The 27,283-nt window shown below is 41.7% G+C and overlaps 1 protein-coding gene and 1 non-coding gene across 2 annotated transcripts in view; both read left to right on the plus strand.

Annotated features, from left to right (window-relative positions):
- The first annotated feature begins 3,674 nt into the window (after window positions 1-3,674).
- LOC116897627 lies at window positions 3,675-3,804 on the plus strand. The gene has a single exon (XR_004387607.1). It is a non-coding gene; the product is annotated as a U6atac minor spliceosomal RNA (small nuclear RNA).
- A 3,636-nt stretch (window positions 3,805-7,440) lies between these two features.
- The window catches only part of Mettl14 (methyltransferase like 14), a 22,866-nt gene continuing 3,023 nt past the window's right edge, over window positions 7,441-27,283 (plus strand). The window contains exons 1-10 of the mRNA XM_032897371.1: window positions 7,441-7,635; window positions 9,635-9,723; window positions 10,502-10,589; window positions 12,000-12,080; window positions 12,437-12,524; window positions 16,225-16,315; window positions 17,556-17,697; window positions 18,368-18,460; window positions 18,825-18,941; window positions 20,088-20,298. Of these exons, the coding sequence (XP_032753262.1) occupies window positions 7,570-7,635; window positions 9,635-9,723; window positions 10,502-10,589; window positions 12,000-12,080; window positions 12,437-12,524; window positions 16,225-16,315; window positions 17,556-17,697; window positions 18,368-18,460; window positions 18,825-18,941; window positions 20,088-20,298 (1,066 nt within the window). The 5' untranslated portion in view covers window positions 7,441-7,569. The remainder of the gene's footprint in view (window positions 7,636-9,634; window positions 9,724-10,501; window positions 10,590-11,999; window positions 12,081-12,436; window positions 12,525-16,224; window positions 16,316-17,555; window positions 17,698-18,367; window positions 18,461-18,824; window positions 18,942-20,087; window positions 20,299-27,283) is intronic.

Raw genomic sequence — 27,283 nt, forward strand, 5'->3', positions numbered from 1 at the left:
CCACACTTCCACGATGAGCCACTTCGGCACCACTGATAAAGCGCTGTTCCTGAGGCTACCCCACCATGCTCTGCTCCACTGATAAAGCGCTGTTCCTGTGGGTACCCCACCATCCTCTGCTCCACTGATAAAGCGCTGTTCCTGTGGCTACCCCACCATCCTCTGTCCACCTGTTCCTGAGGCTACCCCACCATCCTCTGCTCCACTGATAAAGCGCTGTTCCTGAGGCTACCCCACCATCCTCTGCTCCACTGATAAAGCGCTGTTCCTGTGGCTACCCCACCATGCTCTGCTCCACTGATAAAGCGCTGTTCCTGTGGCTACCCCACCATCCTCTGCTCCTCTGATAAAGCGCTGTTCCTCAGGCTACCCCACCATCCTCTGCTCCACTGATAAAGCGCTGTTCCTGTGGGTACCCACCATCCTCTGCTCCACTGATAAAGCGCTGTTCCTGAGGCTACCCCACCATCCTCTGCTCCACTGATAAAGCGCTGTTCCTGAGGCTACCCCACCATCCTCTGTTCCACTGATAAAGCGCTGTTCCTGTGGCTACCCCACCATCCTCTGCTCCACTGATAAAGCGCTGTTCCTGTGGCTACCCCACCATCCTCTGCTCCACTGATAAAGCGCTGTTCCTGTGGCTACCCCACCATCCTCTGCTCCACTGATAAAGCGCTGTTCCTGTGGCTACCCCACCATGCTCTGCTCCACTGATAAAGCGCTGTTCCTGAGGCTACCCCACCATCCTCTGCTCCACTGATAAAGCGCTGTTCCTGAGGCTACCCCACCATCCTCTGCTCCACTGATAAAGCGCTGTTCCTGTGGCTACCCCACCATCCTCTGCTCCACTGATAAAGCGCTGTTCCTGTGGCTACCCCACCATCCTCTGCTCCACTGATAAAGCGCTGTTCCTGTGGCTACCCCACCATCCTCTGCTCCACTGATAAAGCGCTGTTCCTGAGGCTACCCCACCATCCTCTGCTCCACTGATAAAGCGCTGTTCCTGTGGCTACCCCACCATCCTCTGCTCCACTGATAAAGCGCTGTTCCTGTGGCTACCCCACCATCCTCTGCTCCACTGATAAAGCGCTGTTCCTGAGGCTACCCCACCATCCTCTGCTCCACTGATAAAGCGCTGTTCCTGTGGCTACCCCACCATCCTCTGCTCCACTGATAAAGCGCTGTTCCTGAGGCTACCCCACCATGCTCTGCTCCACTGATAAAGCGCTGTTCCTGAGGCTACCCCACCATCCTCTGCTCCACTGATAAAGCGCTGTTCCTGTGGCTACCCCACCATCCTCTGCTCCACTGATAAAGCGCTGTTCCTGTGGGTAGCCGCCATTCTTTCTCGGTTCCCATCCCAATGATGTCACCTGGGATTAAATTTTCAATACCTACTTTTTCAGAGAAGAGCTCAAGGACAGCACACAGAGACCTGTTTGAAGGCCACATCGCTTTCTTTTAAATGAAATGTTTAGTTTTGCTAAATCTCCCATCCTAATGACCTTTGGAGCGGTTGTAGCAGTGGTGCCCTTAGGGTACTTTTTTCGTTTGCTTTAGTCCTTGGAGAATTTTCTATAATGCATTTTGTTCACATTCATCCTTCCCTGGAACTTCTCACAAACCCACCTCCCTTCCATAGCCTCATAAACCCCCCCCAGCTCCCATTTTAAAGAAATGCCATCAAGAATAGTTTGTGATACCCATGTGTTCTTGGATGTGTGACCTTCACTATATGGTCATAGTAGGGGCCACATCTTAGAGAAAACTCTCTCTCTCTCTCTCTCTCTCTCTCTCTCTCTCTCTCTCCCCCCTCCCCCAGCAGTCATCAAAATGACAATGGCTTCTCAACTGGGGGTGGGGCTTTGTGCTGCCCTCCCTTTTCTATGCAGGAGATTTGTCTGGCTCGAGCCTACAAAGGTTTTGTGCATGCTGTCTCAACTGCCGTGAGTTCATATCTGCAACTGCCCGGTTGTGTTCTGGAAACAGTTTTCTTATAATCATCTACCATCTCTGGATCTTATAACTTTTCTGCACCCTCTTCTACCCGAATCCCTAAGCCCTGGGAGGAAGGAGTGTGACAGAGAAGTTTATTTGGGGGCTGAACAATTGATACTCTCTTATTCTCTGCACACCGACCACTTGTGGGTCTATGTGTTAGCTGCTATCCACTGCAAAAAGAAGCCTCTCTCATGAGGGTTGAAAGGCACACTAATTTGTGAGCATAATGATTAGCCATTAGGAGCCAGTTTAATACTGTGTCCATTTAGCAGAGTAATCGTAGAAGGCTCTCCTCTAGGACCTACAGCCAGTCTAGCCACAGGTTCTCGGCTCTGATAATAGTACGAGGTATAGGTTTTAACTTGTAGTGTGGATTTTAAATTAAATTGGCAAGTGGCTGTTTACTTCTGTGACATTTGTGTCACTGTTGCACCAGTGGGCGTGTCTTGCCAGTCTGGTCATCAGTATAGCTCACAGGGTTCACAGATGGGTAAGATTAGTGGATCTCTTTCTCTTCTAGTGGTGTATCTAGCACCTTCTAGCACTAGAAAAGCTAGCGCCTGGGTTCAAATCCCAGCATGCACAGAAAACACTGTGCATAGCCCTGTGTGCCTGTTAACCCAGCACTGGGAAATGGGCAGCGACAGAAGGACCATTGAGGATGGCTGCCCAACACATTGTTCTGAGTGCCCTGAGATCTTGTCTCAACAGAATAAGAGAGAAAGCTGTATAGAAAAATATCCTACACAGTCCTTTGGTCTCTTCATGCATGTACAAACCCACATATGCACATATATCACACTTAGACCTATACATACACGGAATATACAGTAAATATTTTCTTTAAACTATTGAAAAGCTACACAAAGTGAGTTACGAGAAATTCAGGATTAGCCCACACTATGAAATGTGTTTTCCTCTGAAGTGCTTATTTTGATCTCATAATATAATTTGCATCACGGACATTAATACTGAGAAAACCAAAAGCCCTCTTTCTTGCTTTATTCCCTTTCGGTGAACCAATTTAGAAAAAACATTTCACAACTTCATGGTTTGTCATTTATTTGCGTAGCATGCCCTTTTACTCTACTAATGGGTTGAATTTTATAATCTTTACCCTCTCGAATTTATTTTAGCTTATGCTAGAAAACTCCGTACTTTGTTTCCTCTAGTAGTCAAGAAGAGTAACTTCAAATACAAACCAAATTATCCTAAAATTACAAAAGGGTACATAGAACCAGCTGATCCTAATGTGAGGTATTTAGGAAGTGGGTGTTGGTGCTGGTGGGCTGGTTGACAGCAGTGGTAAGGGTACGTGTCTGTTTAGTAGGGCTGGTGCAGATCACTGAAGCCACGCCTGTGAATATTCTCCTGTAAACTTCAGTTCATGGTAGAGAGAGGACTGATGGTCTATACGGAGATATGGAGACGGGGGAGGATATCCACAGACGTGTGGATATTGGTTAACTCAGAATTCACACTACCCTACGGTAGTGACTCACACCCTGCCTTTCTCCTGACACCACGTGTTCTTTATAGTGATTCCCTAAACCGTGTCACTGGGACAGCTCATTTTAGTCAACTTTGAAATGATGGGATTATATTTTCCCACAAATGCTAGGAAGCCTCGGACAGAGCAGCTATGACAGAGCAGCAGTTAGGATGTGAAACAGGAGCTGTATGAAAGGAGAGAAGGTTAGCACTCACTCCCCTTGACAGGGACGGAAGAGGCCCGTGCGCCTGACAACACACATATAGTTAAGGCACCGCCACCGACTGCGTGACATCTAACCACTGTGGTTTTTAGATGGAGGTTGGGGACCCTGTGGAAGAGTTAGGGGAAGGACAGAAGGCTCTAAAGGAGATGGTGACCCCACAGGAAGACCAACAGTGTCAACTAACCAGGGCCCCTAGGGTTGGGGGGATATGGGAGGTCTCACCTCGGAGGTGAAGGGGAGGAATTCTCCAAGGGGCGGGGGGACCAGGATAGGGCAGCATTTGAAATGTAAATAAACAAACAAATAATTTTTTAAAGAAGATAAATATCAGGTTGTAATAGAAAAACATGAAGAGCTCTTTCTCTTTGAGAGTGAGAATAACTAATAAATACATTTAGGTTGTATTTGTATTAATATTGTTTGATTCTGTGTGGCAGTAACAGGCTGGGAAACTTACACAACAGCAATTTATTTCTCACAGTTCTGAAAACTAGGAAACCAATTATTGTGATGCAGTCTGCATTTTTTGTTGGTTATTAATATGATAACTTGACCACTGCATCTTCCAGAGAGCAGGGACATCACATCTGTCTTAGTTAGGTCTGTTTTCTATTGCTGTGAAAAAAACCCACGACCAAAAAGCAAGTTGAAGAGAAAAGGATTTGTTTGATTTGCACTTCTATATTGCTGTTTGTCACTGACAGAAGTCAGGGCAGGAACTCAAACAGAGAAAGAACCCGGAGGCAGGAGCTGATGCAGAGGCCACGGAAGGATGCTGCTTACTGGCTTGCTTCCCATGGCTTGCTCAGCCTGCCACACAAACACACCATTATTAAGCCATGCCATTTCTTTCTTATCCATCCCCAAGATCTCACATTAAAAACATAAATAAGCATACATTTAAAAATAAACATTAATACATTAATTTTACAAATTCAAACACATTACATTTTCAGTTTCTTTAAAATATGTAAAATCTCTTTAGCCTCAGGCAGACGTTTTGGACAAGGGCAAAAGCAGCCACATTCTTCACCAAAGCATCACAAGAATAGTTCCTAGGCCACATTCATCTATTCTCCTCTGAAACACCTTAAATCAGGCCCCCAAAGCTCAAATCATCCCCAGCACCAACTTCTGTTTTAGTTACAGTTTCTATTGCTGTGAAGAAGACACCAGGACCACAGCAACTCTTACAAAAGAAAACACTTAATTGGGGCTGGCTTAGAATTTCAGGGGTTTAGTCCATTACTCTCATGGTGGAAATCACGGTGGCAGGCAGACATGGCACTGAAGAAGGGGCAGAGACTTCTACATCCATTCTGTAGGCAGCAGGAAGCGACTGAGACACATCCTCCAACAATGCCATACCTACTCCAATAACGCCACATCTCCTAAGCCTATGGGAGCCCTTGTCTTTAAAACCACCACAAGGTGGCAGAAGGTAGGAATCTGGGTGTGTGTGTGTGTGTGTGTGTGTGTGTGTGTGTGTGTGTGTGTGTGTGTGTGTGTGTTAACATTTTCCATCAAACCCCTTTATAAAAAGTAATGCTCTCCATCCAAGAGCACGGAGTCCTCATGATTCGATCACTTCCTACGTGTCCCATCACATTCCTTTCAAGGCAGAGATTCATGGCGGCCCAAGGTGCTGAGAATAAGTGACTTGAGTGTTCGGAGAACCCCCTCAAGCCTCAAGGATCTCGGAGAAAGGGGGAGCAGAAAGAATGAAAGACCTGAAGACAGGACATGTTTTCTGGGCATGGCACAGCCAATAAGTCATGACCTCACAGCTTGCAGTGACTACAGTGAGCCTACACGATACTGAGCCTATCAACATAGAATTAACAATCACGGACTGGGAAAGGGCTCATGGGGCCCCCACTCTCCTAATGAACTATGGCTATATCAATAGATTCTGAGCCAGGAACAGTCACTGTTTCTAGTTATGTACCTACTGAGATGCTCACCAGGCCCCAGTGGTCATATATACAATTCTGGTTAGACTCAGTGATTCTCAAAACAGAACAAATCTAGATAGACTAATCACCAACCAGCAAACCAAGGTAAGTAAATAACCCCATAGACACGAATATGGGGAAGGGATGTATGGGGTGAATAGAGGTGTGGAAAAGACTAGAAGGTGTTGCAATCATCCGAATGAACTTAATGCATATATAAAATTGTTGAAGAAGAAATTTTAAAAATTATTTTAAAAAGTAACACCTGATTTGGGGAATTAATTTTCATCACACATTTTTGGAAGAAACTGAAACAATGTAACACATGTAACAAATGATGGGAAATGTTCTAAGGTACACAATAGGCAGTTGGGTATGTAGGTTTGCAGGTAGCAATCCTAAGGGGCTTGGAGGAAGCAGTGCAGACTATGTGGATCATCACTCTTTTAAACCAAGTGCCTACAAATGAAATTGTTTCCTCAAAGAGTCTGGATTGCACCTGGACTTCCTCTTTGTCTCCCTCTTCTCTCGCTCACACACACTCGTATGTTGAGAGGATGAAGTGATATACAAATAAACATGTACAGGATCTACAGATGTGTTGATGCAGTCTAGTAATTACAACTTCAGTGGTGAGAGATTTTAAAAGTTATATCCCTTTCTTTGTAAAAACTGCAACAATTCTCTGATGGATCCCACTGACTTCATGAATACTGTATGGATCCATGGTTGTCAGCCCCGCTTCCTTCCATGCAGGAGATACATAGTTACTTTAAATGGATAGCATGCTTTGGAATGGCTACCCAGCTTAGAGCTTACGGGACAGAAGGAAGACCTGGCTTGTTCATTTTGAGTTTTTGGGTTTTTTTGTTTGTTTGTTTTTTATCTTTGATCTTTCATAGACTCCAGAGCCCACCATACTTGCTATAAGAAATGCTCAGTGAGCATCTAGTCTCAGCAGTCATGATTAGCAAATAATACAGCTGAGTTTTAAAGAGATACATGTTAACACTATACAGTCAAAATATTTTACAGTATATTTTTTGAAAGTTAACATTTTTTGTCATGTAATTCTACTATTATGCAAGGAATTCTTGTTTGGTTGTTGTTTTCCAGACAGGGTTTCTCGGCGTAGGCCTGGATGTCCTGGAATTTGCTCTGTAAATCAGGCTGGCCTTGAACTCGGGAGATCTGCCTGCTTCTACCGCTCTGTTTGCATTTATTTTAATTAATTAATTAATATAAATGACAGTGTTTCCCTACGTAACTATTGCTGTTTGTTTGCATTTATTTTAATTAATTTATTTATATAAATGGATGACGGGGTTTCATTACAAGACCAGGTTGGCTCCAAACTCCTGGATCCTCCTGCCTCAGCCTCCCAAGGCCCTCTTACTGTTGTCCTTTTACAAAAGCTCGCTAACTTGCCAAGGGTACTGAGCTAGTGAGCGTGGAGATCCAATCCTTCACAAGCTGGTCAGTACTGCAGTAAAAGAAACCCACAAGCATACCTCAAATGTTAAAAAGCCAGGGCTTACAGGCGGGTAATTGGTTAACGCGAGAAAGAAAAACTTCTTTTATGAGCAGAACAAAAAACGAACCCAAACCTCTGGGAAAGAGTTAAGAACTAAGACAGCTAGGAAGCGGCTCCCCACCCGCAACCACCTCTGCATCCTTCATTGGGTGTCGTCATATGACGTCATATCTCCGGCGTCCCAGAGGCGGGATTTCCTGTCTGGGCTTAGCCTGTCTCGGGCGCGCCGGAAATCCCTCCTGAGGGACGTGAAAGTCTCCGGGTCAGAATCTCGGCGGGACGCTGTTTCCTGGTTTGGGAGGAGGGTTTGCGTTTTGGCGGGCACGGTGTCTGTCGGGTGGTGAGAAGCAGGACCTGGGGCATGGACAGCCGCCTGCAGGAGATCCGGGAACGGCAGAAGTTACGGCGGCAGCTCCTAGCTCAGCAGGTGTGAGGCCGGGTGGGAGGGGACGTCAATGCGCGTGCGCGGCTGCCTTTTTTTTTTCACCCCCTCGTTTCTTTTTTTTTCTTTCTTTTTTTCGGAGCTGGGGACCGAACCCAGGGCCTTGCGCTTGCTAGGCAAGCGCTCTACCCCTGAGCTAAATCCCCAACCCCTTCCCCCTCGTTTCTTAATTCCCGCCTGTCCTTTTTGTGAATTCTCATCAGCCGGTGTCAAGGTCTTTGTCCCGGGACTTTTATTCCCTAGTCTCCCCACCTCCTCACACGTGCTAGTCAAAGTCTTTATGTAGAAGACCCACAGTTGCGAGCACAGACTTGTGGTGGGGATAAATTTGCTAATTGTCGATGAGTGTTAGTAGTTGCAACAAGGACAAGTGGCAGTTTGAGCTCCTACATTTCACCTTCACTGGAGGTAGTTGTGAGCCTCCCGATGTGGGTGCTGAGACATGAACTTTGGAAGAGCAGTGCATGCTCTTAGGCGCTGAGCCATCTCTCTAGCCCCAGCCGCACGGTACTGAGATTGGTTTTGGAGGAAGTTTGATTATTTTCTTGAGATCCTGTCGAAAGACTCACTGGAAGCAACTGAGTAAATTTTAGATTCTGCCCTTAAAACACAATCTCCCATCAACCAAACATTTGAATCCTTACTTATTCCTACTTGGAATAGGCTTCCAAGATTGTTAGGTTCTCCTTGGCCAGCCCCCACCAGAGAATTCTCTAAGATCTGTCTCTCCAAACATTACTTTTCTAAACCTTTCACTTTCCTTGAAGTGAGAGGATGAGAATGTGAGTGCTTGCTGTTTAGTGGACCACACGTGCAGGAAGTACATACTACAAGTTGTTTCACTTAAAATCTGAAGCTGTTGTCATTACACCATACAGACCAATATAAGTGATGGAGGGAAATGCTCAAAGCTTTAGCGAGTAAAATTTAAATCTCCAATGAGTCTTTCCACAGGCTCTCAAGAAGATAAAACAAACTTCCCTTAAAACCAATCACACAATGTGAAGCTGGGCTAGAGAGGTGGCTCAGCAATTAAGGTAGCTTGCTGTCACTTTCCATTGCTAAATATTGGGTTCCTCAGAGAACTTTCTGAAGGATTGACTGAGATGAGATGAGAATTACAAATAGTCATGGGGAGAAAATTAGAAAATTCTAACTATAGGAAGTACATGTTCTGTCCTCGGACCAGAAAGACGTGGAGAAGATTTTTACGGAGGAGTTGAAACTGGTGTATTGGAAGAGAGCTTTTATTGGAGAAATGAAGGCAGCCCTAGGAAGCGGTAGAGAAGATTTTGTTGTTTAAAGTCAAAGCTGCTCATTTGTGGCCCTGATGTTTTTGAATACCTTCTTGCTCTGGAGCTAAAGGGAACACTAACTGCTGATTTTCTTATGCCGTTTTTGTGCTTGATACTAAAGAGTTCCTCGTGCTGCCCTGTGTCCTTAGTCTGACCTGGAAGGTTTTCTGTGAATTAGTTTTATTCAGCTCAGCCTTTGTTTACATTTGTTGCATTCTGCAGAGTTTCTCCAGTGGCCATTTAAAGTTGACATTACCGTTTTTAAGCTATTAGTAAATTTTATTAAAAACTTAGGTTTTTTTTTTTTTCTTTTTTTTCTTTTTGGAGCTTAGCTTTAATGAAACTGATCGCATTTCTGTGAGAGCATGGGATAGAATATGATATATAAAGCAATTCATATGAAGTCATTTGCTTTTGGGTTATTGATAGTACTGCCAACTTGTGTTTTATTCAGAATTGGCCAAAGGGAATCATCTTAATTTCAAATATAACCAAATGCATAAAATATTTTCCAGCTGATAAAATCATTCTTAATTAAAACGATGTTCTTACCGTTCACTTACACGCCTATTGATAGTGTGGTATGGGCGGTGTTGCTTTTATAAAATACTTGATTTATTAAAATTAGCAGCACATTTTGGGCGTGTGAACAATGCGTTGTGACCTAACTTTGGGTTCTTGCTTCCTAGTTGGGAGCTGAGAGTGCAGATAGCATTGGTGCTGTGTTAAACAGCAAAGATGAACAGAGGGAGATCGCTGAAACAAGAGAAACTTGCAGGTATGTTGACCTTTTAGTGACGTGTGTACAGTGAGAAAGGATCATTCGTGTAAGTTTCCGTTGTGACGTATTTATGAGGGTTATATTGGGGAAATGAGACAGTCCCGCTCTGTAGCCTGTGTTGTCCTCACACTTGCAGCACCTCTGCCTGAACCTCTTGAGAACTAGAATCTCCCATAAGGGTTGATTTTTTTAATAAATAACTAATTGCAGGTTTGAATGTGTTCTTAAGAAAACTGTGAAAATGAAGATTTTTTGGAAATAGTTTTTAATGTCAGGTTGAAATTATTAAGTCTTTACTTTGTGAAAATACTGGGTTCGTATTTATAAAGTAGGTGGAAGTGAAATGTTATACTAAGAATTAGCTTACATACCATAAAAACTGTTAAATTATAAATTACAATTTTATGAAAATGTACTTCAAACGTGGTATTCAACTGATAATTCAGAAAACATTTCATAATTTTTTATTCTGAATTTTCAGTTGTATCAGTTTAGCTTTCAGAGCATAGTATAAAACATATGTAAACTAATATAATGAAACACTATTTAAAAGTTTCTCTTCATAATAAGTCTTTATACTAGCTTATTTTTTTCACTTGGTTGCTTTCTTATAAATAAAGCTACAAGTATTGCCTTTGGCTTTTGGATGTTTTATAGGTAAGTAGACATTTAATCAGGAAACATTTGGCTTCGCTTCTGTAACTTGTTAATAATACAAGCAGATGCATGTGCACCTTCTGTGCACTCCTTAAGACAGCTGCGGTTTAATTCCCAGGGCTTCCTATGATACTTCTGCTCCAAATTCAAAACGGAAGTGTCTGGATGAAGGAGAGACGGATGAAGATAAAGTAGAAGAATATAAGGCAAGTAGAAAATGAGGTAGTTTTATACATGTTTGAGAAAAAGTTAATCCTAATAGATTTGTCTCATTTAGAGAGCTGAACTGTAAGATCCTAAAATCCTTATGAGTAACATTTATCTGCTCAGTTAAAGACTTATATCAGGGGGTTGGGGATTTAGCTCAGTGGTAGAGCGCTTGCCTAGCAAGCGCTAAGGCCCTGGGTTCGGTCCCCAGCTCCGAAAAAAAGAAGAAGAAGAAAAAAAAAAAGACATATCAGTTTGCTCATTTTATGTATGTGTATGCCATGATTGTACCATATGCATGCCTGGCCAGGCCAGTTGTTATATCCTGAGGTTCACAACTGTATAAAGCCTTTGGTGAGCTTTCTTTCCTAGCAGCCTACTTTCCAGCCTTATACAAGCTAACCAGCAGGGAGGATGCTTTCTGGTTGGTTCTAGCTTGGTTTCTCAAGTCTTATGACTCAAATATGTCTATCTTTGGCAATAAGGGCTACCATCAGGTTCTGGTGGGTGATCAGAAACAATGGCAATAGCCTATTCTGCAGGGTTATCTTGATACCCCTGACCAACAATTCAAGTGAAGGTTTCTCACACTGACATTGGGATTTTTATTTGGCAATCTATGACTTCTGGAAGAGGCATTTCCTTTGTGTAGAGTAACTCCAGTTAAGCTCCTTTCTATATATGTATTTAAATATCTTATAAAATAGTACATTTCCACGTGACTTTTTCAAACACCCTTAATACTAGTTAAACCCCTGCTTCCCAGCCTGTAAAACCCCTCCCAACTTCCTATCCACTTAGCAAAACCTGAATTTGGTTTCCAACACCCATCCATAGGTACCAGCACTCACATGTTCATACCATGAACTCTTGCAGGGTACCTGGATTCAGTTCCTAACACCCACGTGGTACCTGACAGCCGTCTGTAACTCCAGTTCCAGGGGATCTGAGGCCCTCTTCTGACCTCCCGAGGGCAAAACACTCAAAACCATAAAATAAATAAATCAACAAAAATTTTTTTTTTAAAAGTAAATCTAAATGTAATGCTAATATAAACATATCTGAGGGGAATAAAACACTCTTAAGATGCAATAATTTACTATATAAACATAAATGTATATATAAAATATATATAAAGAAAAATATGAGTATGTGTATATATGCATGTGTGTGTCTGTGTGTGTCTGTGTATATGAGTGTGTGTGTATGTGTGTGGTGTGTGTTATGGTTTTTTTTTTGGCACAGGATTTTTCTGTATAGCCCTGGCAGTCCTGAAACTCACTCTGTAGACCAAGCTAACCTTGAACTCAGACATCTGCCTGCCTCTGCCTCCCGAGTGCTAGGATTAAAGAAGTTCCACCACATCTAAATGTATATATTTTAAATACTTTCTTCATCTTCTTTTCAAGGATGAACTAGAAATGCAACAGGAAGAAGAAAATTTGCCATATGAAGAAGAGATTTACAAAGATTCCAGTACCTTCCTTAAGGTAAAACAAAGACTTTTCAAGTCTTAGAACTTTCACATTTGAGCTCTATGCTGTAAAGGACCTCATTTTCTTGAGGAGTTTTTCAGTTTTTGAGAGATCTCTGTATGAAAACAAAGATCCTAAGTTACTTGTGAAATATTCTGATTATTTAGCTATTTAGCCTATAATAGTGGTGTATTTATATCAGAATCTGTTGATAAGTAATGTTTTAGTTTTTCAGTATAGTTTTTAGTGTTTTCAAATATTAGTGCTTTTTCAATGTCATACTTTGTACAGCTTCATAATAAAGACACACAAAGTTAGTGTATCTGCCATGAGAGTGCATATTGTTTATTTAATTTTAACCATTTCTTTAGGGAACGCAGAGCTTAAATCCCCATAATGATTACTGCCAGCATTTTGTAGACACTGGACATAGACCTCAGAATTTCATCAGGGATGTAGGTATGTCAGCTTTACTTGGACTCTCCTGTATACAGTATCGCTATGTGCATGTGATCTATGCAACTTATAGACTATCCTAATAAAACCTTTTTCAGGGTTGATGTTCACCTTTGGGTCTCAGTGCTTCTAGTCTACCTTCCTTGCCTTTAAGCAATGCTGTGTCTCTCTATTTTTTTTTAAACATAGTTTATATACCTTGTAATTAACCCATTAAAGAATATAATTCAGAGTTCTTTTAATGCAATCATTAGCAGTCAGTTTTAGAGCATTTGCTTCTCAAAGGAAGCTCTGTACCATTAGCAGTGGAGCCACATTTCTTACTTTAACCTGCCCTCTGGACTTAACCACTAATCTCTTTCCTTTCTTTGTAAGTCTGGCCATTCCAGACATTTCATATAATTGAGCTCATACAACATGGGGCTTTTTGTGAGTGCCTTCTTTGACTTAGCACAGTGTTTTCAAGGGTTATTAATACTGTAGCATGTATCAATACATCTTATTTTTCTCAAATAATAGTCTGTGTGATGAGTGAATCACTTAGGTTTGCGTAGGCATGTACTCAGTTTTCTTCAGGGGATAGAGTTGATGGGCCATGCAGTTCTTTAAATAGAATTTTTTAAAGGTGTGCTGATTCTGTGTTCTGACTTTTGGAGGTACCACCCCCAAAGGTGTTAATCCTGCCACGGCATTTCACTTTCCTATGAGTAGAGTATGAAATTAAGTCTCCTTACCTTGTGTGCTACTGTCAGTTTTCACTGTAGCCATTCCAGTGAGTGCTCAGTATGGCATTGTAGATTGATTTTTTGTGATTGTATTGTTGTTGTGATTTTTTTAAATTTGTATGAGTGTTTTGTCTGCATTTGTGTGTATCACTTGCATGTCTTTGAAAGGCCAGAAGAGGACTTAAGTCCCCTGAACTGGAGTCATATTTGCTTGTGTTTATGAGCCACCATGTGGGTGCTGGAAACCACATGTGTCCTCTACAAGAGTTGCCAGTGTTCTTAACCACTGAGCCATCTCTCTAGCCCCATGATGTTTTAAAATACAGTTTTATTTGAGAACTTCAGTTATGAGCACTGTATATACACTCCCCAAGCTTCTCCTGTAACCCCTCCATTCATGTTCTCTAGTTGTTATATGTACATGTATGTGTACTCAGTTTTGCTTTTAAGTGCTCGTGACCAGAGCTAAGCACATACTGTGTGGTAGCTCACTCCTAGAGGAAACTAATTCTTCCTGTCTCAGGTGGTGGCACTGAGTGGAATTTCCCACGTCCAAGTCCACTGGTATTGTCATTATGCTGGTCCTGTTCAGGCAGCCATGTTGTTGAGAGTTCACAGGTGCACTTCCCCTATTGTGCCTAACAGTAGATGAGCAATAGCTGACCCTCCGGCCCATCCATGATTTCTCCTGAGCCTTAGATGCAATGGTTGTATTGTAGATACATAGTTGGAGTTGGGCACCCCACAGCCCCCTCTTCTCTGCCATTTGACCAGTTGTAGATCTCTGTAACAGTCTCAATTTGTTTAAAAAAAGTTTCTTAGATATGGGAGTGAGAGCCACTCTTACCTGTGAGTATGAGATAGTTTAGAATACAGCTAGAAGTTATATTAGTTTAGAAAAATGACAATAGGTTCTCTCAGGTCTGAGGCCGCTGGTCACAGTAGTTGACTAGATTTACAGTACTAGGCAAGCGGATTCCCTCCTATCCAGAGGGCCTTAAGTCCGACTGACGACTGCTCGTGACCCCCAAATGTAAGTGCCATTGCTGTAGCACTGGGGTGTCTTGCCAGGCCATCTCTGCTGTGGAGCATGGCCTTTAGATCTGGGCAGCACTGCCATTTGCTCCTCTCCCTCGAAGCTTGTAGCATCTCTGAATACTGTGAGAGCCGCTCCTCAGGGAGGCTTCCAGCCAGTTCCAGCCTCATCCTCCCAAGTCCAGAGTGTGCTGTCAGGAGTCATAACTTAATGTTTAGAAAGGTTGGTACACAGGATCTGTTTGTGGTTGGTTGTTTTCTGATTTGGTTTGGTTTGGTTTTAGTTTTTTAAGATAGTTTAATGTGTAGCTGAATTCGGCCTCAACTTTCTATCTCCCGAAGTGAACGTCCTTTTGCCTTAGCCTCTGAATACCAATGATTACGAGTCTCTGCCATCAATCCCACAGTCTGTTGTGGTTTTGATCTGTATTTTCTTGACAAGTAATGGTGTTGGTGTCTTATAGACATTTTGGCCCACTTAAATATCTTTTAAGTGATAACCACATAGTTTGCTTATATTATACCTTTTTGTCTTTTTCCTATTGAATTTTAAAAGTTCTTTGTATTTTCTGTACACACATACAATTTATAAATATTTTCTCTCTGCTAATTATCATAGTAGCACAGAAACTTAAATGTGATATGATTAAATTTTGCAGCTGCACGCATCATCACTCATGAAGAATTGACTTAAATGTGATTTTTAATGTATTGCTTTTCTTAGTATTAGGGTGTGAACTCAGGGCCTTGTATATGCTAAGTAAGTGTCAAGCCCTATTTTATTTTATGATTTGAGACTGGGTCTATGTATGTTGCCTGAACTGACTGTGAACTTGCTATGTGACCCAGGCAAGTCTCTAACTTATGATCCTTTTGTTTCAACCTGTTCAGTGACTGAGATTACACAAATTTGCCACCATGCCAGGCTCTAATTTTAATGTTTTTATAAGTAGAATTTTAGAGATAGCATTAAAAAGTTAGAATAAATTGCATACTTATATTTGAATATAAACTCATTTCTTAAGATACCTGCTTTCCTAAGATAAAGATGTATGTAAAAGTATTATAAATTGATAAGAGTTTGTATTGATATATTTTGTCAAATGGAGATTTGAATTAACTAAGAACTAAAATGCCTTATGTTGCAGCAGCAAAAAAACAAAAACGAAAAAAGCCCTCTGAGTACTTTTTATGATAGCATGATAAAAGGTACCTGATTTCTCCAAGACCTTAAGGCCAAGAAACAAGGAACAGGGCTGACCATAAATTCCCATGTATACCACAGATCTGTTCATCAGATCATCAGAGAAGATAGGTTTCAGATTGCTGCAGGTTCTACCTTCTGTTTTGTAGATGATAAGGGCTGACTGTTGTATTCAAACCTGGCAGCAATGCAGTCTTCAAACATTTTTTATTTTATGTGATCTAAATCACCGATTGAGGAAGTTTTATGATTTTTTTTCTACTTTTACTCTTCCTGTTAAAGACTTGGAGCTTTCCAATGTATGTTTATTACTTTTAATTAGGCGTCTATGCCTGTATGTGGGTGTGCTCACATGTGTGTGTGTGTGTGTGGGGGGTATGCTCACATGAGTGCATGTGTGCCCTCAGAGGCCAGAAGAGGATGTCAGATCCTCTGGACCTGGAGTTACAGGCAGTCATGAGCCATCGATGTGAATGCTGAGACCCAAACTTGGGGCCCTTGGAAGAGCAGCCAGTGCTCTTACAGCTGATCCATCTCTCTGCCCGCATGCTTTTAGTTTTTCAGTTAAGGTGTTTTATATAATTTATTTTCTTATCAGTGTTTCTTATGTATGGAAACCAAGTAAAAATGAACTGCTGATTCTAATTTAAAGGATGGAAAGGAGGAGTCATAACTTTTGTATCGTCAGTGTTAACGTCAGTTGAACTCAAATGGAGAGTTGACTGTTCTTTCCTTCTAGGCCTAGCCGACAGATTTGAAGAATACCCTAAACTTAGGGAGCTCATCAGACTGAAGGATGAGCTGATAGCTAAGTCAAATACTCCTCCCATGTAAGTAGTTCAATGCTCTCTCCTGCCAACTCCGGCTCTCATTGTCAGTCTGTTTACTCCATAACCTTATTCTTATTTTCAGTGAAATACATTGTTTTGGAACTGGTTCAAGTCTGTAGTGGCTGCTTATTGAGCTTAGGTAGTTTAGGAGCCTGTGAATTCTGACACAGTCTTCATCTGGAAGGTTGAGATGCCCTCTCCTGGGGCTAGGCTACTTGGAACTGCCTTGCAAATGCCTGATTCATGGTGCTTTGCTACATGTCTTTTTTTTTTTTTTTTTTTTTGCTTCAGAGTTGGGGAATCACTGCACTACATAGGCAGGCCCTCTCCACTCAGTAGAGCTTGTTGGGAGCAAGTCTGGTGCTCTCCCTGTGACCTGGATGACAGGAAAATTCAGAGATGACGATGACTTCATTATAACCTGTGACTTTTCAGTCTAAGCATTAAAAGTCCATAAGCCTTAAAAACAAAAGAAAAATGTGTCTTGGATTGGGCTGTATGAGTAAACATGTTTCCTGTCCAGTGATGCGTACCAGATGATCTGAGTTCAAAACCCACAACCGAAGTAGAGGTGGAAGGAGAGAAGCCACTGACTGCACAGAGTTGCTCTCTGACCACCGTATGCATATGACCCGTACGCCACCCTCCCTCCAGTGATAATAAATTAATGTTTTCTTCAAAAGTGTCCTTGGACTTAAAATACTTCCATACTGTGTGAAAATAACGTCATCAAAGGCTAGTAGTAATTTCCATTAGGAAGTGTGAAAACACTGTTAATATAAATATTTTTATTAATGAATAAACTAATAAAATGAAATCATGTCCATATTTAGAAATTCTGTATTTCTAAAGGAGGAATTTGAAACTTAGATGTCATTTTTCCAACCTAATTAATGGTATTCTTGTCATAATAATTATATATAATATTAAAATCAAAATAGGTTAGAGATCACATGGGTGTAGATTTTCAATGTAAATATAAGTGAAGAGTTTATTCTGGCTATACAGGAAGAGAAATATGCTTTTGTCTTTCATTGTAAATATCTTCATGCCCTAAGGAAGACATTATGATGATATAAAGCCTTCATTAAAACAAAAGACCTACTAGTAAAAGCTAATTAGTTATTAGCTCCTGGTTATCTTATAATGTTTGGCAATAGTTATCAAATAATATTGGGTAAGGAATTTCCTTCATTACCACCAGAAATATTTCAAAATCCTCCCCGTCCCCTTTTCTTAGGTACTTACAAGCAGACATAGAAGCCTTTGACATCAGAGAGTTGACACCCAAGTTTGATGTGATTCTTCTGGAGCCTCCTCTGGAAGAATACTACAGAGAGACCGGCATCGCTGCAAACGAGAAGTGCTGGACATGGGACGATGTACGGTGACACGCTACACATTGTAATGGCGTGTTCCCACAGGGGACACGCGTATTTGTCCAGAAAGTGGGGTCATGAGTACACATATGGCTCCTTAGGAGCTTAGCCTTCTGTGACAGTCATTAAGGCTTCGAAGGTTTTAATGAGGTTCGTGAGATCCTCTGGTTGGCATGAGGGCTGGACTAGACAGAGGGCAGTAAGTAGGAACCGAGGGAAGGCCGGAGACTTGGGAATACTCACATGTAAGAGAAGAGTCCTGCAGATACCTGGACAGAAGTGGTCCTCCTGCCTCAGTCACCCCAAACTGTCTGTGGACATAAGCGCATAGGACATTTCATTTTGTCAGTAACTTTGGGCTCTTTTAACCTCTGGTTAACTAACTCTGCTTCTTTTATTAGTTCTGTAATAAATTCTATAGTTCTGTAAGTGTACTTTTCTGTGAACTCTTTCTATGTATATGTCTTATTGCACATGTATGTGTGTGGATTGTATATAGAATAACAAAACAACATATCAAAGTAGGTTCAGACATAGAATTTACTTTCTATGCTATTTCCTAGATTATCTGAAGAATACATTTGTAGAGATCCTAATAAGTCTCAGTAGTTATTCTTTGGATTTATGGTAAGTGGGATACATTTGATATTGTATTGGTTTTTATTTCTTCTAGATCATGAAGTTAGAAATCGATGAGATCGCAGCACCTCGGTCATTTATATTTCTCTGGTGCGGCTCTGGGGAAGGATTGGACCTTGGGAGAGTAGTAAGTTGGTGTTTATGTTTCGTTCTGAATTCTTTTTCAGGTGGATTCTTAAGTTAATTAGGAAAAGAACATAAAATATTTTAGAGACGACAGAATTTATGTGCTTTTTTGACTTGGGTTTTGACTAATTTAAAAATAATGATATAGAAACATAAGGTACTTTATTTTGAAATATATAACATTGTATATTATATTTGGTCACAGCAACAAGAAATGTAACATGCAGATATCTAAATGGTATTTAACATCTGTATCATGCTTATATTTCTTCTGTGTCTGCTTGGAAATTTGGTATCCCTCTGTTAAACTTCTTAATTCTGGTTATTTTAAGTATTTAAAGTTTTGATTTTGAAATTATTTCTAGTGTTTGCGAAAGTGGGGTTACAGAAGATGTGAAGATATTTGTTGGATTAAAACCAATAAGAACAATCCTGGAAAGACAAAGACCCTAGATCCAAAGGCCGTTTTCCAGAGGACAAAGGTGTTGTCTTTTTTGTCTTGTTTTCTTTATTGTCATTCTCTTAAACTTCATTATATTACTACATACTGTGAAGTTAATTTTAGCAGCATTAATTTTTATGCTTGTAAAGTGGTGTGAGCATCACAGAAGTACACCCAAGAGTCCTTATAAGTCTTCCTGTCCTGGACCTGCACACTGTGCGAGACAGTGGGTTTCCGTGTACTGTAACCTACGCGTTTCCAGTTAGGGCATGCTCTGATACGCACAGCTCGCAGAAGTTTTCCTTTCTATAAGCTCAGGAAGAAGAAATGACGGTGGAACTCAATAGCTGACATTAGAGTCATGCTTGTCTGATCTGACCTTGGCTTTTATACAAGAACCACTAGGATTTCCGCTGCCTAGGACTGCCTGCCTCACTAGTTTAAGCTGAAAGAGTTTTGCATATTACACTTTGGAAGCCACCAGAGGGAGCCTCTGTCTTACTAGGTTCTCTTGGACTAGATCACTACCTGACAGCATTTAGGAAATCTCCAGGTTGGTGATGCTATGGAATTGCTGAGAGAGAGGGGTGCCTGCAGGCAGCCTAGAATTCCATTCTCCTTACCCAACTGCCTACCACTTGTATCCTTCCCGTTACCACATGTGTCCTTCCTGTCTGCCCAGTCTTGAGTTTCGCCTCCTTTTATAAGCATGCTATAGTAAGTAAGCAGTTTTCTTAACTGTATGAGCCACCCGGGGGGCCATTGGAACCCCAAATTTCTAGCTTCTTGGCGATAAGTATATGACCTGAAGGTGGAGTGCTGTCTTAGGGTAACATGCCTTTCTCTAGCCATCAGGGTCTGCACGAATGGGGTAGGTTGTGTCCTAACTAAACCGATGTGGAACAGAGCTACAGTGGGAGGGAAGGAGAAATGATGTGGTGTGGGAAATCCAGCATACTCGTGTCAGAATCGAAGTAGGATTTTGAAAGTATTTGAGAGTGTGTTTTCCCGTTTACTTGGCCGTTGTCTGAGAGCCAGAGATCTAGAATTTTCTGTCATGGTTTTATCATTAAACTCTATCCTGACGATCCATAGAGTGAAGATTGTTTTAGAACTGTTAGAAGCGTTAAATGCTGTGAGACCGTGATTGTTGGTAATGAGAGTCCGTTGGTGTGGTTTGTTATAGGAGCACTGCCTTATGGGGATCAAAGGAACCGTGAAGCGAAGCACAGATGGGGACTTCATTCATGCTAATGTTGACATTGACTTAATTATCACAGAGGAGCCTGAGATTGGCAACATAGAAAAGCCCGTGGAGATTTTTCACATAATAGAGCACTTTTGTCTCGGTAGAAGACGCCTTCATCTCTTCGGGAGGGACAGCACTATCAGGCCAGGTAAGGCCTCAGTTTTGAAAAAAGACAGTGTCATCATCCTTTAGATGTGGATTCTAAGGTACAGGACGTAGTAGTGTGTAAAGTAAGTCTTATATATTTGATTCCTCTTCTCTATACCTCACATGTGAGCAGTTTTATCTTATCAAACCGAGAAGGCAGAGAACGCCCATACACTCTCTGCCTCCTCCCATCCTCGGTATTTCTCACGTAACTACAAAAGTCCATAATTTCTATTAGGATTGATATTGCTGGTGTCTATGGATTTAAATGAGTTGGTTATGGTGTATGCCTACCATTGTAATGTTACAGCGAGAATGTTTTCTGCCTTCTGCTCCCACTTAGTTTTTTTTTTTTTTTTTTTTTTTTTTTTTTATTAACTTGAATATTTCTTATATACATTTTAGTATTATTCCTTTCCGGTTTCCGGGCAAACATCCCCCTCCCCCTCCCTTCCTTATGGGTGTTCCCCCCGACCCTTCCCCATTGCCGCCCCCAACAGTCTAGTTCACTGGGGGTTCAGTATTAGCAGGACCCAGGGCTTCCCCTTCCACTGGTGCTCTTACTAGGATATTCATTGCTACCTATGAGGTCAGAGTCCAGGGTCAGTCCATGTATAGTCTTTAGGTAGTGGCTTAGTCCCTGGAAGCTCTGGTGGCTTGGCATTGTTGTACATATAGGGTCTCGAGCCCCTTCAAGCTCTTCCAGTTCTTTCTCTGATTCCTTCAACGGGGGTCCTATTCTCAGTTCAGAGGTTTGCTGCTGACATTCGCCTCTGTATTTGCTGTATTCTGGCTGTGTCTCTCAGGAGCGATCTACACTTCTGCACTTCTTTGCTTCATCCATCTTGTCTAATTGGGTGGCTGTATATATATGGGCCACATGTGGGGCAGGCTCTGAATGGATGTTCCTTCAGTCTCTGTTTTAATCTTTGCCTCTCTCTTCCCTGCCAAGGGTATTCTTGTTCCCCTTTTAAAGAAGGAGTGAAGCATTCACATTTTGATCCTCCGTCTTGAGTTTCATTTGTTCTAGACATCTAGGGTAATTCAGGCATTTGGGCTAATAGCCACTTATCAATGAGTGCATACCATGTATGTCTTTCTGTGATTGGGTTAGCTCACTCAGGATGATATTTTCCAGTTCCAACCATTTGCCTACAAATTTCATAAACTCGTTGTTTTTGATAGCTGAGTAATATTCCATTGTGTAGATATACCACATTTTCTGTATCCATTCCTCTGTTGAAGGGCATCTGGGTTCTTTCCAGCTTCTGGCTATTATAAATAAGGCTGCGATGAACATAGTGGAGCACGTGTCTTTTTTATATGTTGGGGCATCGTTTGGGTATATGCCCAAGAGAGGCATAGCTGGATCCTCAGGCAGTTTAATGTCCAATTTTCTGAGGAACCTCCAGACTGATTTCCAGAATGGTTGTACCAGTCTGCAATCCCACCAACAATGGAGGAGTGTTCCTCTTTCTCCACATCCTCGCCAGCATTTGCTGTCACCTGAGTTTTGATCTTAGCCATTCTCACTGGTGTGAGGTGAAATCTCAGGGTTGTTTTGATTTACATTTCCTGATGACTAAAGATGTTGAACATTTCTTTGGTGTTTCTCAGCCATTCGGCATTCCTCAGCTGTGAATTCTTTGTTTAGCTCTGAACCCCATTTTTAATAGGGTTATTTGTCTCCCCTTGGTCTAACTTTTGAGTTCTTTGTATATTTTGGATATAAGGCCTCTATCTGTTGTAGGATTGGTAAAGATCTTTTCCCAATCTGTTGGTTGCCGCTTTGTCCTAACCACAGTGTCCTTTGCCTTACAGAAGCTTTGCAGTTTTATGAGATCCCATTTGTCGATTCTTGATCTTAGAGCATACGCCATTGGTGTTTTGTTCAGGAAATTTTTTCCAGTGCCCATGTGTTCCAGATGCTTCCCTAGTTTTTCTTCTATTAGTTTGAGTGTGTCTGGTTTGATGTGGAGGTCCTTGATCCACTTGGACTTAAGCTTTGTACAGGGTGATAAGCATGGATCGATCTGCATTCTTCTACATGTTGACCTCCAGTTGAACCAGCACCATTTGCTGAAAATGCTATCTTTTTTCCATTGGATGGATTTGGCTCCTTTGTCAAAAATCAAGTGCCCATAGGTGTGTGGGTTCATTTCTGGGTCTTCAATTCTGTTCCATTGGTCTATCTGTCTGTCTCTGTACCAATACCATGCAGTTTTTATCACTATTGCTCTGTAATACTGCTTGAGTTCAGGGATAGCGATTCCCCTGAAGTCCTTATTTTATTGTTGAGGATAGTTTTAGCTATCCTGGGTTTTTGTTATTCAGATGAATTTGCAAATTGTTCTGTCTAACTCTTTGAAGAATTGGATTGGTATTTTGATGGGGATTGCATTGAATCTGTAGATCGCTTTTTTGGTAAAATGGCCATTTTTACTATATTAATCCTGCCAATCCATGAGCATGGGAGATCTTTCCACCTTCTGAGGTCTTCTTCAATTTCTTTCTTCAGTGTCTTGAAGTTCTTATTGTACAGATCTTTTACTTGCTTGGTTAAAGTCACACGAGGTATTTTATATTATTTGGGTCTATTATGAAGGGTGTCGTTTCCCTAATTTCTTTCTCGGCTTGTTTCTCTTTTGTGTAGAGGAAGGCTACTGATTTATTTGAGTTAATTTTATACCCAGCCACTTTGCTGAAGTTGTTTATCAGCTTTAGTAGTTCTCTGGTGGAACTTTTGGCGTCACTTAAATATACTATCATATCATCTGCAAATAGTGATATTTTGACTTCTTCTTTTCCGATCTGTATCCCTTGATCTCCTTTTGTTGTCTGATTGCTCTGGCTAGAACTTCAAGAACTATATTGAATAAGTAGGAGAGAGTGGGCAGCCTTGTCTAGTCCCTGATTTTAGTGGGATTGCTTCAAGTTTCTCTCCATTTAGTTTAATGTTAGCAACTGGTTTGCTGTATATGGCTTTTACTATGTTTAGGTATGGGCCTTGTATTCCTATTCTTTCCAGGACTTTTATCATGAAGGGGTGTTGAATTTTGTCAAATGCTTTCTCAGCATCTAATGAAATGATCATGTGGTTTTGTTCTTTCAGTTTGTTTATATAATGGATCACGTTGATGGTTTTTCCGTATATTAAACCATCCCTGCATGCCTGGGATGAAGCCTACTTGATCATGGTGGATGATTGTTTTGATGTGCTCTTGGATTCGGTTTGCCAGAATTTTGTTGAGTATTTTTAAGTCAATGTTCATAAGGGAAATTGGTCTGAAGTTCTCTTTCTTTGTTGGGTCTTTGTGTGGTTTAGGTATAAGAGTAATTGTGGCTTCATAGAAGGAATTCGGTAGTGCTCCATCTGTTTCAATTTTGTGGAATAGTTTGGATAATATTGGTATGAGGTCTTCTATGAAGGTCTGATAGAATTCTGCACTAAACCCGTCTGGACCTGGGCTCTTTTTGGTTGGGAGGCCTTTAATGACTGCTTCTATTTCCTTAGGAGTTATGGGGTTGTTTAACTGGTTTATCTGTTCCTGATTTAACTTCGGTACCTGGTATCTGTCTAGGAAATTGTCCATTTCCTGTAGATTTTCAAGTTTTGTTGAATATAGGCTTTTATAGTAAGATCTGATGATTTTTTGAATTTCCTCTGAATCTGTAGTTATGTCTCCCTTTTCATTTCTGATTTTGTTAATTTGGACACACTCTCTGTGTCCTCTCGTTAGTCTGGCTAGGGGTTTATCTATCTTGTTGATTTTCTCAAAGAACCAACTTTTGGTTCTGTCGATTCTTTCTATGGTCCTTTTTGTTTCTACTTGGTTGATTTCAGCTCTGAGTTTGATTATTTCCTGCCTTCTACTCTTCCTGGGTGTATTTGCTTCTTTTTGTTCTAGAGCTTTTAGGTGTGCTGTCAAGCTGCTGACATATGCTCTTTCCTGTTTCTTTCTGCAGGCACTCAGCGCTATGAGTTTTCCTCTTAGCACAGCTTTCATTGTGTCCCATAAGTTTGGGTATGTTGTACCTTCATTTTCATTAAATTCTAAAAAGTTTTTAATTTCTTTTTTTATTTCTTCCTTGACCAGGTTATCATTGAGTAGAGCATTGTTCAGTTTCCCGTATATGTGGGCATTCTTCCCTTATTGTTATTGAAGACCAGCTTTAGGCCGTGGTGGTCCGATAGCTTAACGCATGGGATTATTTCTATCTTTCTGTATCTGTTGAGGCCTGTTTTTGACCAATTATATGGTCAATTTTGGAGAAAATACCATGAGGAGCTGAGAAGAAGGTATATCCTTTTGCTTTAGGGTAGAACGTTCTATAAATATCCGTTAAGTCCATTTGGCTCATGACTTCTCTTAGTCTGTCTCGTCTCTGTTTAATTTCTGTTTCCATGATCTGTCCATTGATGAGAGTGGGGTGTTGAAATCTCCTACTATTATTGTGTGAGGTGCAATGTGTGTTTTGAGCTTTAGTAAGGTTTCTTTTATTTATGTAGGTGCCCTTGTATTTGGGGCATAGATATTTAGGATTGAGAGTTCATCTTGGTGGATTTTTCCTTTGATGAATATAAAGTGTCCTTCCTTATCTTTTTTGATGACTTTTAGTTGGAAATTGATTTTATTTGATATTAGAATGGCTACTCCAGCTTGCTTCTTCTGACCATTTGCTTGGAAAGTTGTTTCCCAGCCTTTCACTCTGAGGTAGTGTCTGTCTTTGTCTCTGAGGTGTGTTTCCTGTAGGCAGCAGAATGCAGGGTCCTCGTTGCGTATCCAGTTTGTTAATCTATGTCTTTTTATTGGGGAGTTGAGGCCATTGATGTTGAGAGATATTAAGGAATAGTGATTATTGCTTCCTGTTATATTCATATTTGGATGTGAGGTTGTGTTTGTGTGCTTTTCTTCTCTTTGTTTTGTTGCCAAGACGATTAGTTTCTTGCCTCTTCTAGGGTATAGCTTGCCTCCTTATGTTGGGCTTTACCATTTATTATCCTTTGTAGTGCTGGATTTGTAGAAAGATATTGTGTAAATTTGGTTTTGTCATGGAATATCTTGGTTTCTCCATCTATGTTAATTGAGAGTTTTGCAGGATACAGTAGCCTGGGCTGGCATTTGTGTTCTCTTAGGGTCTGTATGACATCAGTCCAGGATCTTCTGGCCTTCATAGTTTCTGGCGAGAAGTCAGGTGTGATTCTGATAGGTCTGCCTTTATATGTTACTTGACCTTTTTCTCTTACTGCTTTTAATATTCTTTCTTTATTTTGAGCGTTTAGTGTTTTGACTATTATGTGACGGGAGGTGTTTCTTTTCTGGTCCAATCTATTTGGAGTTCTGTAGGCTTCTTGTATGCTTATGGGTATCTCTTTTTTTAGGTTAGGGAAGTTTTCTTCTATGATTTTTGTTGAAGATATTTACTGGTCCTTTGAGCTGGGAGTCTTCACTCTCTTCTATACCTATTATCCTTAGGTTTGATCTTCTCATTGAGTCCTGGATTTCCTGTATGTTTTGGACCAGTAGCTTTTTCTGCTTTACATTATCTTTGACAGTTGAGTCAATGATTTCTATGGAATCTTCTGCTCCTGAGATTCTCTCTTCCATCTCTTGTATTCTGTTGGTGAAGCTTGTATCTACAGCTCCTTGTCTCTTCTTTTGGTTTTCTATATTCAGGGTTATTTCCATGTGTTCTTTCTTGATTGCTTCTATTTCCATTTTTAATTCCTTCAACTGTTTGTTTGTGTTTTCCTGGAATTCTTTCATGGATTTTTGCGATTCCTCTCTGTAGGCTTCTACTTGTTCTCTAAGGGAGTTCTTCACGTCTTTCTTGAAGTCCTCCAGCATCATGATCAAATCTGATTTTGAAACTAGATCTTGCTTTTCTGGTGTGTTTGGATATTCCATGTTTGTTTTGGTGGGAGAATTGGGCTCCGATGATGCCATGTAGTCTTGGTTTCTGTTGCTTGTGTTCCTGCGATTGCCTCTCGCCATCAGATTATCTCTAGTGTTACTTTGTTCTGCTAATTCTGACAGTGGCTAGACTGTCCTATAAGCCTGTGTGTCAGGAGTGCTGTAGACCTGTTTTACTGTTTTCTTTCAGCCAGTTATGGGGACAGAGTGTTCTGCTTTCGTGTGTGTAGTTTTGTCTCTCTACAGGTCTTCAGCTGTTCCTGTGGGCCTGTGTCTTGAGTTCACCAGGCAGGTCTCTTGCAGCAGAAAAGTTGGTCTTACCTGTGGTCCCGAGGTTCGAGTTCGCTCTCGGGGTGCTGCCCACGGGCTCTCCGCGGTGGCAGCAACCGGGAAGATCTGCGCCGCCTCTTCCGGGAGCCTCCGTGCACCAGGGTTCCAGATGGCCTCCGGTGTTTTCCTCTGGAATCAGCAATGTGTGTAGAGAGCAGTCTCTTCTGGTTTCGCAGGCGTGTCTGCCTCTCTGAAGGTTTAGCTCTCCCTCCCACGGGATTTGGGTGCAGAGAACTGTTTACCCGGTCTGTTTCCTTCAGGTTCCGGCGGTGTCTCAGGCAGGGCTCCTGCCTCACCTGGGCCCTCTCCCACGGGAAGAGCACACGTCTGAACACCTGTCACGCCAATGCCTAGTATGCGGTCTGGCTGCGTTGGCAGAGTAGGAGGTCTCTTCTGCTCTGCAGCCTCAGGAGTGCCCACCTGACCAGGCGGTAAGGTATCTCTCCACGGGGTTCTGGGAGCAGAGAGCTGCTGCGGGCGGGATCCGTGGGTGTGGGACTTCGGTAAACACAGGGCGTGCCTGGTCCTAGAGGGATTCTGCCTCTGTTGTCCCGATTCCACCCGGCAAGTCACTTGCAGCAGATAAGTTAGTCTTACCTTTGGTCCCGAGGCTCGAGTTCGCTCGCGGGGTTCTGCCCACGGGCTCTCCGCGGTGGCAGCAACCGGGAAGATCTGCGCCGCCTCTTCCGGGAGCCTCCGTGCACCAGGGTTCCAGATGGCCTCCGGTGTTTTCCTCTGGAA

This window comes from Rattus rattus, chromosome 3 (genome assembly GCF_011064425.1).
Source record: "Rattus rattus isolate New Zealand chromosome 3, Rrattus_CSIRO_v1, whole genome shotgun sequence".
Lineage (NCBI taxonomy): Eukaryota > Metazoa > Chordata > Mammalia > Rodentia > Muridae > Rattus > Rattus rattus.